We start from the raw sequence: 14,771 nt of genomic DNA, 5'->3' as shown, positions 1-14,771 counted from the left end.
TCTTTAGGCTAGGTTTCCACTTGGGTTTTTGTCCGGCGTTTTTTTCTTGATGAAAAACGCCAGGAAAACTGCCAAGAAAACTGCCGCTGCATTTACCTGCGTTTTGGCGTTTTTTCTGCAGTTTTTTCTGGCGTTTTAGCCTTTCTGTGGAAATTGCTTTTTTTGACCTTAGGCAGTTTTTCCAGCCTTTACAAGTTAGAAGTTTCACCCAGCTAAAAGGGATTAGGATAAATGGCAAGTATCTGCCCTCTCCTGATGTCATTTACTTGGTAGACCCTTTTGTCTCTTTTCTGTGGTTTGTAAGGCATGCTTTATTCCGGATGTCTGCTCCTCTGGGAAGATTGGCCCCAAATGATGGTGCAAATTGTTTGCTGTTGCTTTTGGCACGCAGGATCCAGTCGCGTATGTTTGTTTGTAATGGCATGTTTGTTCCAAATGGTGTAAAATTCAATATGAACCAGTCCAGGACTTTGTTTTGTGTGAAACTGTTTGTTTTCAGCCTATTTCTCGTAGGAAACACAGATACTGGGTCCATCCTCTGCATTGTAACTGTGGAAAAAAACGCCATAAAAAACGCCAAGGCAATAAACCCACATGGCTTTTTCATGGCGTTTTTTCTCTCCCATAGACTTCTATTGGAGGAAAAACGCCAAGATTTCTTGCAAAAAATGCCAGAGTGTCAACATGCTGCGATTTTAAAAAACTGCCACAGAGCCCAAAAAAGCAGAAAAACGCCAAAGAGGACTGAAAAAACGCCAAACAGAAAAACGCCAAGTGGAAATGGCATTTTGCGATTTCCTATTGAATTACAGCTAACATCTGGCTGCAGCCGTTTTTCAAAAAAAAAAACACCAGGTGGCGCTATTGGCGTTTTTATAGGCGTTTTTAGCAAAAAAAAACCAAGTGGAAACCTAGCTTTAAACTTGCACTAAAAAGGGAAGCACAATTTCCAAAGACACAAAAGAATCACAATTTTTTCTCAGGTCTACATTTCTCTTTGTGTAATTGTGAACATTTGTTCAGAGCACATTTCCATGATTAAAAAGGCAAATTCTCTGTCTTTGTGATATTGTGTGTTATGGACAGGGTTTTTTAAAAAAAAAGAAAAAAACAAAAAATAATTGTAAATTTGAAAAATGTGATTATTTCTAATGCAACTAAGGATACATTTTTAATTTAAATAATTATCACGTGATATATTACTTCAAAAACATGAAGGCATCCATTAAAGGCCAGGGAGGTCACATTTGCCCAGGTTCATTAAAGAAGAGAAGATTTCATGGTAGCAATCTAGGAGTAATCATTAGGTAGTCAGTATTTTAAATTCAAATTTACGCACAACTCCTTCACTCATCAGTGTTGACCCCCAAGGATTCAAGATTCTTCAAGGTAAAATTACAAATTCAATGAACTGTGCAGGAGTTTGTGAGGAACTAAGTGCCAACTCACCTAAAAGGAATCCTAATAGGAATAGGAATCCCATAATAAATGGCAGTTTGTATGACTTCACGACTCTGGGAAGAGGCAGGAAAGACTGAAGAAAAATCCTATTGTACCTAAAAGCATAGCTGCCAACTGTCCAGGCTTGACCCAGAGTCTTTGGGCCAGTTTCTTTTTTTCTCTGGGCAGGAATGGTGTGGTCATGCCCTCTTCTCACCCACATTCTACCAGCTCCCAGTTCACTCTCACTAAAGTCTGTCTGGAATGATCTTAGCCCACAAGCCTCAAACCTATGCATGGCTAGCCATGTCCCGAGGCCCAGAACCTTTACCTCATCTCCTATATTTTTCTGTGTCCCATTAATACAGCTATATTCATACGTCCCTCCATTGGCGTATTGTTGATGTTATATCAGTGGAAAATGCTTTGGTAGAGTCTTTCATCCTTGTGTACCTAAAATAAGTAGAGGACGGGAAACAATCTTTCCTTTTAATATCTAGGAATAATGTTTGGAGCATGCGGTAGGCGCCTCCTTGGGCAATAGCGTGATCTTCCTAAACAAGAAAATCCATTCTTTGTCATAGAGAGTTTGCGAGCCTTGTTATGGGGGGGGGGGGACATAAAACATGCGTGTCAGAGGGGTTAACCTCCAGCGAATTTATGGCAGGCATCCAAATTAACAAAGTGATGTTTAGCCATTCCTCTTCTTATTCTGCTAACCCCGGGGCCTGAAACTAGCTAGGCATGAATCTGATTAGTGCATTTGTGGCTTTTGCTGAATGAAGTATTAATGGTGTTCGCTCTGTCTGGGTCACGATACAGAGATATCTGAATTTTCATTTGCATATGTTTAAAAACGGAATATGCCTTACCTCGATTTCCTCTTGGCAAATGTTAAACACCGAACATTTTTTTTTATGACACATATGATTACATTATGACTAGTTTGATAAAATTGCAATCTAACTCTGGACAAGTCGGCTAGTAAGCGCTCGGTAAAACCGATGTTTAAAATAAAAGTCAAAAGTAATTGAAATCAATGAATCTGTCATGGATATAAAAAAATTATATTTATTTAATGAAATAATTATCATAGGAGCATTACCACCGTGCCATTGGATGAACTTTTTTTTTTTCTCTTCTCACTGAAGATGACCTTAAGTGGAAAAGGTGTGCATTGACGTCCCCCAATTAGATAATTAGTACATGCAGTGGCGTATTTTGGCTACTGAGGGCTACCATACGCCTGGTAATGGCAGCGAACCTCTCACCCCCAAGCATTCCTCTGCCGACATCGTATGCAGACGCCCTGCCTCCCAAGGAGAAGTGGTGCTGGCTAGGGTTGTTCTGGAGACAATATGAGGTCTATTCACTAAAAAGGCAAGGTTGCAGAAGCAAACAGGGAATTTGTTAATATTTTGGTTGTTTCTTGTGTGAACAATAGGCAAAATTCAGGAGATAATTTTCCCGTGAAGGCGGCCAGATTTGGTGAGGGACTGGATGTGAGGGATGATGGAGAGAGCAGAGTCAAGTGTGACACCAAGGCAGTGAACTTGGTCCGTTGGTTGGGTGGTGGAATTGTCAACAGTGATAGAGATGTCAGGAGTTGTGGATGGAGGGGATAGCGGGATAACCATAAACTCAATCTGAAATGTTAAGCTTTGTGTTACGAGATGCCATCCAGGATGCAATAAGAGAAAGACAGTGAGGTGGGTTTACTTCCCCTCATGGTATCCAGAGGCTGCTTGAATATACCACATCACCCTACTTGGGGGAATTGAAAGATGTGGGGTGTCCATCTAACCAAGCTTGGGCTGGAAGGTGCATGGAGGCAGGGGATGAGTTTCAATGAGACTTTGAATATAATTTATTCCTCAGTTCAACTGAGCTTCCATTGCCACCTTTTTTACATTTATTTTCAATATAAATATTTTTGAAGCATAAATCAATAAGGGTGTCTGCTAATTGCAGATAAGAAATGCGAGTTGCAATGCAACTTGCATGGCCTTGTCTGCAAATCTCAAAATTGAACGCTGCATGCACTTGCAAATATTCACCAACACATAAGTTGTTTTGTGGGTGTTGGCAAATGAGGGTATACAATTTTGGTCAGTCAAGTTAACATTTAACTCAAATTGACCACTCAACTTCATAATGAATAGACCCAAACGATTTACAGGGTCGACGGAATGATTATTTTACCAAATATGGATCCTACTGTACGAAAACCTAAAGCTAATGCTCACACTTCAGAAAGTTATCAAACAGCTTCACCTAGTGGTTACATATAAACCTCCCAAACGGTATGTAACATCACTGCTAATATGTAATACAGCTCCCATAAAACAACAAGAGCGACACAAGCAGATCCTTCCTTAACCCCTTCCAGCGACAGATAGGCAATTAAATCTTTGTAGTAAAGTACATTGTGAGCAACGGACCTCATCCCTTCTATATGGGGTACTTACAGGTATGGGTGGGGGGTAGGTAGTATTTTTTGTTGAAATAACTTTTAACACCAACATGCCACTGGGCACGTGTGTGTGTGTGTGTGTGTGTATCTACTACATGAAAGGTTGATGCCGTCGTTGGTAAATTATTTCACCTAAACAAAAGCCTTACGTTGTCTGTCAAACTTAAAACACATTTATTAAATACACAAAATAAACTGGAGATAGCACAAAAATAGTAGTCAGTCTTTTAGAGGATGTCAACAAGTAATACCATAATTAAGGGTATAATCATACATTTAACGACTATGTTAAATATAGTTTGAGTAAAATGATCATTTAACATGGCCAAAGTGTACGACCTTCTACAGTAGCCAACAAATATGTCACCTTAATATGTACGGGAATGGTTGAAAGAGTAAATGTTATGATTTCAGTATAGCATTGTTCACTAACCACACATGGTTAACATGGTTAATAGGTTCTGCATACGTGATAAATAAGTGGACTGGAAACACGGTTATAATCAGTTATAAGTTTATTGGCCAAAAATCTTCAGGACAAAACGTGAAAAACTTTTTTTTTTTTTTGGTACACATATTTTACACGTTCCTTTGCAGATATACATATTAAAAACGTCTCTACGCTGCATCTAAAATGTATATTTACAGAATGACTGAATGAGTGAAGCCATAACTTATGACATGGGGGAACAAAACCACAAATTTTAAACATAGGAAGCATTTGCCTCATTTATTTCCTTTTGATGCCAAATAATGTTGTTATTGCAAAAACATAAAAAAATAAAAAACGTAACATAAAGTAGCAAAAATGTCTTAAAAATAAAAAGCTCTGCACATAAACACACTGATGACCAAAACGTTACAAAGACGATGAAATAGCATGATGGTGTATACTGGTGCTGCCCAACGTTTGTCACGAGGTGGCAGTAGGTAGTAAAAGATCATGAGATCATATGCACCAGGACAACTTAATAAGGTCACAGATATGCTGTGGATGGAGGCTTCATGCATCCTATAAACATCACAGCGTCCTGAACATCAGCTCTGGTGAGTTGTGTGTGCATTCTGGTTCTCCAGTTCTTCAGCAGCAGAAGATTCACCTGGAAATATCTGGCTTCTCAGGAACATGACTCTCTCGGCCTCTTTAAGCTGTCTAAACTTGTGTAGTGGAACCTACAGGAGAAGGTGGTGTTAAATGAAAGCCTAGTAGATATACACGGTAAAGAAAATGGTGTAGGCCTTCCATATACAATGCATGAAATAATATACCGTGGTGGCCCTGAACATAGGAAGCAAATGCGCAGAGGTAACAGCACTAGAAATCTATACACTCTGCCTGGGAGAAGGTCAAATACGCTGTGCAAGTAAATCACATACATTACTTATTGATCAAAGTCTAAACGCTTACCAGTATTAAGCGATAGCCAAGTGTCTTGAGATGTCTCATTTTCATGGCCAGCATTCCTAGTGGATGAAGAGTCCCAGCAGCAAACTGGGAGGACTGGATACATAGCACCGCCACCCTGTAAACAAGGATCAACGGGAAGCAATGCTTTAGAAGTGAAATGTTCACATTGGGAGCAAATTAATCAGTTTAAATTAATTTGTAACGTGGAAATCTCTTGCATTAACCTACCACAAATGCCACAACGTAGACAGGGAGACAGACATGATATGGAGCACAAATACAAACGGGTCACAACAATAGTTACGGTGGAGAGGATTATTCAAAATAACTAAAATGAAATTTCACGTCGCCACTGCTATTTTCATATCATATACATATATACATGTTTTTTGGACAATATATAGTCTCTAGCAGTACCTCATGCATCGAAGCACATTGCAACAAATTCATCTGATATTGTGAAATACTGCTATACACACACATTGTTAACCTTTATCTTCAGAAACAATCACCTACATTTTTGAGTAAGTATGTTGATTACATCAAGCACTTTTGTATTACTATACTACTGCAGATGCAAAGTAACTCTCCAATCATGATATAGCATCTGGTGGACTACGATATATAAAAAATGTACACTGCCCTTTTAGCCCAAGAGAAAATGGAGTCTTCAGTTGAAATCAATAACGTATTTGCTCGATTATAAGACGACCCCCCAAAATTTGAATATTAATTTAGGGGGGGAAAAGAAAGAACCTGTATATAAGACTACATTATAAGAAAAAAAGTTTTACTAGTAAATATTAATTCACATGTAAACATTTTTTTAAATTGAGAAAAATGAATTTTGTTTTTATTTTATTTTATTTGCCAACCTGCCCCCCAGTTATGCACATCTGCCCCACGTCTTGCTACTCTGTCCCCCAGATATGCCTTACACCCCTACATGCCACTCTGCCCCCCTGACATGCCTTATACCCCCTATATGCCCCCCCCCAACTTACCAATGCATCTCTAGACGTGACCCACATGCTCCACACTCCCTGGTGTCAAGTGGGGGCAGCCGGTGAACGTCTGCATGCACTACCCAGGACTTCCGCCGGGCTTCTATGACTCCGTCACAAAAGCCCTGACGGAAGTGTCGGGTAGCAGCGGAGGTTGTCTGCGGCTTCACCAGAGAGGAGGTCTCCTGCAGCGCCGTGGGGGATCCTCCTCTCTGGCAGCTGGTGAACGTCTGTGCGATGCACGCACATAACCTCCGCTTCGGCCAGCATGTGACGCTAGCGCTTAGTCATAGAAGCCCCGGCAGCAGTGGAGGTTGTCTGCGCGCATCGCACAGACATCCATCAGCTACCAGACCGGAGGATCCATGTCCCCTGCAGCGCTGCAAGGGATCTGGATCTTAGTCTTCTGGTCAGACTAAGGTCTGATTATAAGATGACTTCGAATATAAGATGAGAGGTATTTTTCATTGCATTTGCGCTGAAAAAAAAAACTTGTCTTATAATCGAGCAAATACGGTATTTTATTGGGACAACACAGAAAAGGGCCATTATTCTGAAAAGGAGACCCCTAAGGTCCTGAAATCTTTTGTAAGTTTACTTCTGGTGGACTATAAACCCTCATTCTCTGATGGCAGCATCTAGCAGATAATAAAGCCAAGAGGATGTACAGTATCATTTGTAAACAATCCCATTAAGACATTTTTCTGGCAAGAGACCGGGCCTTTTCTTAACCGAATCCTATACTCTTCTCATAAATGAAAGTGGTTTCATACCGTTCGGTGTGTTGAGGGTCATCAGATGGATGTGTCTCAGGTAGAGGGATTACTTTATTATGTTCTGTATCGAACGCAAACATAAAATCTGAGAAAAAAAATAAATAATTACCATCAATTTTGTATTCATATGTTATTGAAGATATTATGTGTGCTTTGAAGGTAATTAGTATGGAACACATCCATGAGTGTTTGAAGACACTTCACCTTGATTGCATGTCAATTTCTCTCTTTAAACTGGAAACACAAAGAGGTCCTTACCAACATAGTAATTACTGGGTAAGTGGATTTTTTTCTGTACAAGTGCTGGATCTCCCAGAATAGCGTGGAGCGTGGTCTCGACCTCTGGTTGGGCTGTAGAAGTCACATCAGGAGGCCTTATCTGGCACATTGCTTCAGGAAAGGAGGCATTTTCATCCAGCTGCAAGCACAACTTAATACTGTGCAACATTTGCAAGTTCCTTTCCACCTTTTGTTTGCCTATGGCTGAAATGTTAAAAAAGTATCTGTTATAAAAAGTACTATCATTGTGTACTGTAACAGTTGCCAGCGGCAATACAATACTTTTTAAAAGAGGTCAAAAACAATGCAAAAAAATTAAAAAAAAATAAAAAAAACTTTGTAAAGAGGGGGTGTTAATAGCAATATGAAACAAACTTCTACACAGTGAAATAAAATATCCCCATAACATTTCCATGCATTACAAAACAAAAAGCACGTCCTCAGTTTTCACAGCACTGTGCATGAGCTGATGATCCTCTGATCTCTCCTGGCCAGCCAAAGAAGATGTAAAAGGAATGAAGGTCTGTGTTGCTGCAGCACGGACGTCCATCGCAGCCCCCACATTGCCCATCATGACACTAGAGTTACAAGGTGGCTGCTCAGGTAAGGCTTGGGTGACCAAGCCACCTGCCACGAACACTTCCGGGGCTAAAAGCTGTGAAGATCTAACAACAGCCACATTACCTGAGTTTTGTAACTCATTCAGAACCTCATCCTTCAGAAGTGTCTCCAGTGGACTTGGCGGGAGGAATCCTAGCATACAAAAGTAGTACACAACTTTCAGAAGCTCTACTGGAGAAATCCGCACCAGGTACAACTGCAGAGACGTGTCTAGAGCTTTAAGAAACCTTTGTAAGATAAAGGAACAGAAAAGTTAGAAGCAGCTGCAAGTGATCATGTACGGCACAAAAAGCGACGTCAACATAATACACTGAGAACTCCTGTAACCTTCCAGCTGTTGCTGAACTAGAACCTCCTATAAGCTCAGATAGCCTTTAGGCTTCCTAGTCCGAATGGGAAATGAAGTTTAACAATAACTAAGGAGCCGTTTACTGTTTTTTCTTTACAGATATGTTAAACACTATCTCCATCTGTGAGTAAAAGGATTCATTAACACAACGCTGCTGGCTATGCCAATTGCATTCACCATGAAAAAGATGGGAGGTGGGGGCAAAGGAAACCACATTGAGGTTTATTGATGCTTCCTGCTTTTATAGAAGGTGTATCTTGTAAGAGGCTACTACATTTGCTACGATTCATAGTCACCTTGGACTAATCGTGATCCGTTGTTTTTCCCCCACTAAGGTTTTATCCATAAAATATAAACACCCCAAACAGTTCAATGATTGTCAAAACAGCCCAAGTACCGCAAGGCTAAAATAGCTGCAGAGGCCGGTTTGGCGAAGGTTCAAAATTATTCCTGCACACCTTGTTATCCCCATTCGACAACAACACGTAACATATAAACACGCATACAATCTAGAAGACTTACTCTTGGCTCCTCTCCTCAGGTAGATGGTTCAAGGCAGAGTACACTTTAATTATGGCAATTAAATCCTTTAGAGTAAGCTCCTGTGGGCTTTCCATCACTTTCTTTGCAAAACTATCCAGCAAAGAAACATGTCGGAAGCCAAGGGTCTCCATCTGCAATAGGAACAGTGACACCTACAAGCAAAAAAAGGAAGGACCGAGTAAGCCACTGGTAATACAACCAGTAGGAGTCGCAGATGGGTGTAATTGCACTCCAGCTCCTGGGAAATCTACACGATTATGTACTTATAATACGGCACAAAATATTTACTACAAAAATAATCAGCATAGCTAACAGAAATCTTCAGAAGTAGGGACATTGAATATCACGGTGGGTGAAAAAGTAGTAATGCTAGCAGTAGTTCTTGGCCACAGTGCTTTTCTGGTGGTTGCCCACATGTACATACGTAGAAACACAGACTTTGAAAGTAATGAAAAACTATTCTGTGTATTTATTTTTCCATGCTGTGTAAAAAAAAAAAAGTCCTAGTCTTGTCTTTTGCTCGGGATAGCCATAAGCCTATGTTAAATTCTCTTACTGCATAAACCTTAATCACTTCTGCTAGAAGACTGTTTCACTTACCCAACCCTCTCAGTAAAAGAAAACTTCCTTACGTTACATCTTAACCTCTCATACTCTTACTAGTTTTAAAGAAGGATATTTTTCCTCCTTTGAATATAAGAAATATGAAGACCGCGATCAGATATGCCCGTTTCATTCTGGATTCATAACATCCAAGACTGAGACTGCCTGTCCTGATGTCAACGCTCCTTCTCCTCATTCCTAAACACTGCAATTAAGGATTTGATCTATTAATCTCCAGTCCACCTGTTTATTCTGCCACATGTACATCGTGTCCACAACATAATCTCCAATTGCAGTGAGCATCTCTTCGTCCCGGTACGACAGCTGATGGCAGGCATTTAGTATATGGATCAGCCTCCAAAAAGGGATACCATCTACATTCTCTGTGAAAAACAGAAGACATTGATGATGAGAATGATTAGTGGAAACAATAGCTTGGAATAAAGATTTGTAATCATTCTCCCTTTTCTTCCTCTGCTCTGATTCCGCGGCTTACACATAGCAAATGTAAAATAATGTTCCTTGTTCTTTTATTATTAGGTACATTTGAAGATTTTTTTGTATTCCAAAAATAGTATTACATCTGAGAAGGCTCACAACATTAATTTGGGATGATTTATAAGAAAAATTGTAATGCTGAATAAACCTATTTGCAACAAAATATTCTGGAAAGAGGCTCTGATGTCAAAAGTATATTTTAAATCCAAAATGACCAGAATTATAAAATATAAAAGTAATGTACCTCCAGTATAAAAATTGAGGTTTTTTAGCAAACAAATAACCCTCAAATTTACCACTGAACATGAAGTGTCAGAATTATGCAGTATCAGCCCCTCTCCTCTCCACACACACAGCATGATTCTGCAGCCCCTCTCCTCTCCACACACACACACAGCATGATTCTGCAGCCCCTCTCCTCTCCACACACACAGCATGATTCTGCAGCCCCTCTCCTCTCCACACACACAGCATGATTCTGCAGCCCCTCTCCTCTCCACACACACACAGCATGATTCTGCAGCCCCTCTCCTCTCCACACACAGCATGATTCTGCAGCCCCTCTCCTCTCCACACACACAGCATGATTCTGCAGCCCCTCTCCACACACAGCATGATTCTGCAGCCCCTCTCCTCTCCACTCCACACACAGCATGATTCTGCAGCCCCTCTCCTCTCCACACACACACACACACAGCATGATTCTGCAGCCCATCTCCTCTCCACACACACAGCATGATTCTGCAGCCCCTCTACTCTCCACACACAGCATGATTCTGCAGCCCCTCTCCTCTCCACACACACAGCATGATTCTGCAGCCCCTCTCCTCTTCACACACACAGCATGATTCTGCAGCCCCTCTCCTCTCCACACACACACAGCATGATTCTGCAGCCCCTCTCCTCTCCACACACACAGCATGATTCTGCAGCCCCTCTACTCTCCACACACAGCATGATTCTGCAGCCCCTCTCCTCTCCACACACACAGCATGATTCTGCAGCCCCTCTCCTCTTCACACACACAGCATGATTCTGCAGCCCCTCTCCTCTCCACACACACACAGCATGATTCTGCAGCCCCTCTCCTCTCCACACACACAGCATGATTCTGCAGCCCCTCTCCTCTCCACACACACAGCATGATTCTGCAGCCCCTCTCCTCTCCACACACACAGCATGATTCTGCAGCCCCTCTACTCTCCACACACGGCATGATTCTGCAGCCCCTCTACTCTCCACACACGGCATGATTCTGCAGCCCCTCTCCTCTTCATTGCAAAGTGATCCAGCAGCTCCTGTCTTCCCTACAAACTGCACCGCCTGGCTTGGTGCTAAATTCCCAGCCATGCCGGGTGATGCATCCATTCACACATGACAGATTCCAAACATTTGGCCAGGCAGGCAAGATCATCCCTGGACTTACCAATAATTTTCTGTTTGCAGAAATTAAGAAGCGGAAAAGAACGCATGTTTACAGCAGCAAGAGTGGTGAACATATGTTGGGCATTTGGGAGAGTAAACTGATCCAACATCTCCAGAGCTTTCCTCTAAAACAAAACAGAAATAAAATAAAGCATCTTACAACAGAGTATTATATACACATAACAAAAAATAAATAGTTTTATCCGTTGTGTCTTTGTGTTCATATGTGGTATGGAATATTTGTTTACATGTTAATGGTAGGTATACTGAAGTGTTTGTAGGCGAGTTAAATTTTTCAGCTCCAAGAAGTCACTATGCATTGTGAACACCTGATCTCAGGTAGCTTCACCTGTATGAAGCTCTAAGCTGTTCATATACAACATATAACTTGGTGAGATAACTCACAATAAATATAGAGATGGCATGTCTAAGGACAGCGGAGCACTTCTTACATTACCGGGATTGTTCCTTAATATTACTTATGAAAAGGGGCAAGAAACTATCCATTTAGGCTCACAGTCCCTACAGTGATACCAACCGCACTTCACAGATCAGGTCCGAGAAGGGTGTTACAGAGGAAATTTGCCTAGCATTTTGGTTCTAGGCTACCTTTGTGGATAGGGTTAGAATGATATGCAACAAAGCGCATGGGACTGTAAAGGTGTGACCTATACTTGGGCCAACAGCATGTATACAGTGAATACATATGGCACTCTGGTACCTCAAGCTTCTTCTTAAGTGAGAGTGGAGCATCTTTTCCAATACACCGCATCATGGTTTGGAGAGGAAGGATCCCATTAATTTCTGGCATTCGTACCTCCACCAGCAACCTACGATGGCCATAATGAACAATCATTAAAAAGAATAATTTCCTCTCTCTCCCTGTTCTTTTTTCCCAGTGGTCACTGAATCTAACAATTTTTGAAACCCAAGGCAGCACCGTATGCAGATGAATTCAACCTCAGTGGTGGAGTACAGAATTAGAACCCATATGGAGGCTGAAGGAGATTTTTTCTTTATAAACATACATTGATAGAACATATAGAATAATGGCAAATGTTACCATAGCGGGATATCCTTGGTATATTCAGCCTTTTTGTTTGGTTAGATAAAATGTGTATGTTAGCCACCAAGAGACTTTCCAATGATAAACAACCCACTACACAAATGTATTTCTTAACATAGCTCGGTGTTCACCTGAGCCCCGATCTTAAAGAGTCTACATTTCTGCAGCTTTCCATCACGTTCAGTGAGCTGGCCAAGATGGACATCTCTCTCTCTTCAAACTCATTGAGGTGCTCCTAAGAAAAACATTAATTATTGACGACGTCTGGAATTACACATAAATATAAGATTATGATGTAGCGGTACAGTTAAGCCTGAGTAGAAAAAATAAACACAACACTGTGGATTTACTCTAGAATTTCCATTGATTGTAAGGGTTTCCAAACTCCTTTTGGAAACTGTCAAGAGTCTAAAAATTTTATAAAAAAATATTAAATGAATAACCAGACCTTGAAAAATCCTTTACTGGCTGGCAGAAGGTTACTGGTAGGTAAACAGTTTTTTTAATTGTTAGGTATATAAATTATCAGATATTTTTTGTTTGTGGGAGTTTTTTTACTTGCTGCAGGTGAACGGCCTGAGCACTGTTCTGACCATCATTTACCTGACAGACCCTTAATAAAGTCTGGACCAGTCTTGAGTTTTGGGGTACTTGAAGCTTTACCACGGCATGCAAAGTATAGACCAAGTCATCGAGGGTCATTTTGTGAGCTGTATGCATTGCTTGACGACATAAATTCTCGAAATTTGGGTGCTCAAACATAAGCTGTTTCTCATAATGTCTCTGTCCTTGGCCTTGTTTGATCTTCTTGAAGGTTGTCCACATGGTGGTGAAACTATTGCTAACATGCTTCAGGCTAAGTGAAGAACCGCTGCATAGGTCCAGTACATCAGAAGGAGAATAGCACTGCCGGAAAACCTCAGAGTAGTGAGGAATATTGACTTCCTTAGTTCTGGAAGGACTCGATTGGTCTTCAGTGCCTTCTTCCACAAAGTTCAGACTATTTGAGTCCAGTTTATCTTCATGCAAGTTGCCTTTAACATCAACCAAAACTTTGTCTGCTATATCAGGCGCCACGTTTTGTTCTCCTACGCTACCTGGGGCCACAGTACTTAAAAACCTTAAAGGTGCAGCAGGTTGGCTGTATGCAGAGGGAAACAGGTGTGTTTGTCTAGCAGGTTTAAGACTTCTTAAACTTGTTTTTGATGTATAATTCTGTGCAGATTGAGGGATCCTGATTCCAACTGAAGAGCTGCATGACTGCAAATGCCGTAAAGTGCGCACCAAACACAAATATGCCTTGTCACTCATTCTCTCGATAAGAAGGTGCTTGCTTGACAAGACCTAGTTGGGCATCAATGTGCAACACCTTATCTGTAAAACACAAAAGAACATGTTATTTACCCAGAGCATTCATATTAAACTATTTGAAGATGCACAGTGCACAATGATCACAAACCATTTGAAGCCCCTGTATAGAAGGATGTATTTTAGAGTTCTTTAATATGCATTCTTCCAACAACAAAAAAAACATGAAATCACTTGACAAAGATGGGGAAGTCCTGCTGCAGCAGCAGCTGCCATCTGCCTCCATGGCCTGACTATTCTTAGCACTGATTGGCTGCTGGTCGGCCAATGAGTGGCAGGAAATGGATCCCGCTGAAAACTATGGCAGCGTCAAAGCGGAACAGTTGGGATGAATATAAGCACGCCTGACAATGCTAGCTGACCTGGTATGAATATAATACCAACTGGCTAACAGAATTGCATTTGATTGCAAGCTTTTAAGTCTACTTAGGTCTAGTCCCTAAGCATGTTATCCCCAGAAGTACAGCATGCATGGAGAAAATGACTAAACTATTTCAAAAGCTTGCGATCTAATGCAAGGTACCATGATTACCGTATGTGTTTATTTGCGTCATGCCAGGAATCCCATATAATGCAGGACAGAACCATGTGTTAATATGTTTCCGGGAAGAATACTCAGACCCCGATAAATCACGTGAGATATATTCGCGAAGGCAGACAAGCAGCACATAGAACAGAACCGCAGGTTTTCGGACAAGACCTTGGGATCTGTCCAACTCACCTTCACCCGGCACTCGAGAAGCATGCCATGCTGAAACACTGTGCGACTCCACGACCCTGCAGTCACGTGATGTATCCAACTAGCTACGGTGTCTGCTAAGGATCAAATACAGTACGCGTTGCAAAATACGAAGTCAAACCTCACCTATAAATTGTTTAGAAACTAAACATATACACACACAACATAATGCGCGCAGC

General features: G+C 41.1%; 1 protein-coding gene across 1 annotated transcript; it reads right to left on the bottom strand.

Moving 5' to 3' along the window:
• Positions 1–4,633: 4,633 nt before the first annotated feature.
• On the bottom strand, positions 4,634–14,758 carry FASTKD2 (FAST kinase domains 2). The gene is made up of 12 exons (XM_053471740.1): positions 14,575–14,758; positions 13,089–13,859; positions 12,617–12,720; positions 12,141–12,249; positions 11,421–11,544; positions 9,740–9,879; positions 8,873–9,045; positions 8,065–8,228; positions 7,360–7,584; positions 7,099–7,186; positions 5,322–5,436; positions 4,634–5,086 (listed from the first exon to the last, which is right to left on the bottom strand). Exons 2-12 carry the CDS (start codon positions 13,794–13,796, stop codon positions 4,952–4,954), a joined length of 2,085 nt encoding a protein of 694 aa, XP_053327715.1. The 5' UTR covers positions 13,797–13,859; positions 14,575–14,758; the 3' UTR covers positions 4,634–4,951.
• Positions 14,759–14,771: the final 13 nt, after the last annotated feature.

The sequence above is a fragment of the Spea bombifrons genome, chromosome 7, assembly GCF_027358695.1.
Source record: "Spea bombifrons isolate aSpeBom1 chromosome 7, aSpeBom1.2.pri, whole genome shotgun sequence".
Classification (NCBI taxonomy): domain Eukaryota; kingdom Metazoa; phylum Chordata; class Amphibia; order Anura; family Pelobatidae; genus Spea; species Spea bombifrons.
The sequence above is the reverse complement of the archived record's forward strand: the minus strand, read 5'-3'. Positions and strand labels throughout refer to the sequence as shown.

Coding starts and splice junctions, on each gene's coding strand:
- FASTKD2 (XM_053471740.1), bottom strand. CDS start 13,796: ATGAGTGACAAGGCATATTTGTGTTTGGTGCGCACTTTACGGCATTTG. Junction 12,250..12,616: donor TCTTTAAGATCGGGGCTCAG/GTGAACACCGAG, acceptor TGGCCATCGTAG/GTTGCTGGTGGAGGTACGAA. Junction 5,437..7,098: donor GACCCTCAACACACCGAACG/GTATGAAACCAC, acceptor CCTTGTTTACAG/GGTGGCGGTGCTATGTATCC.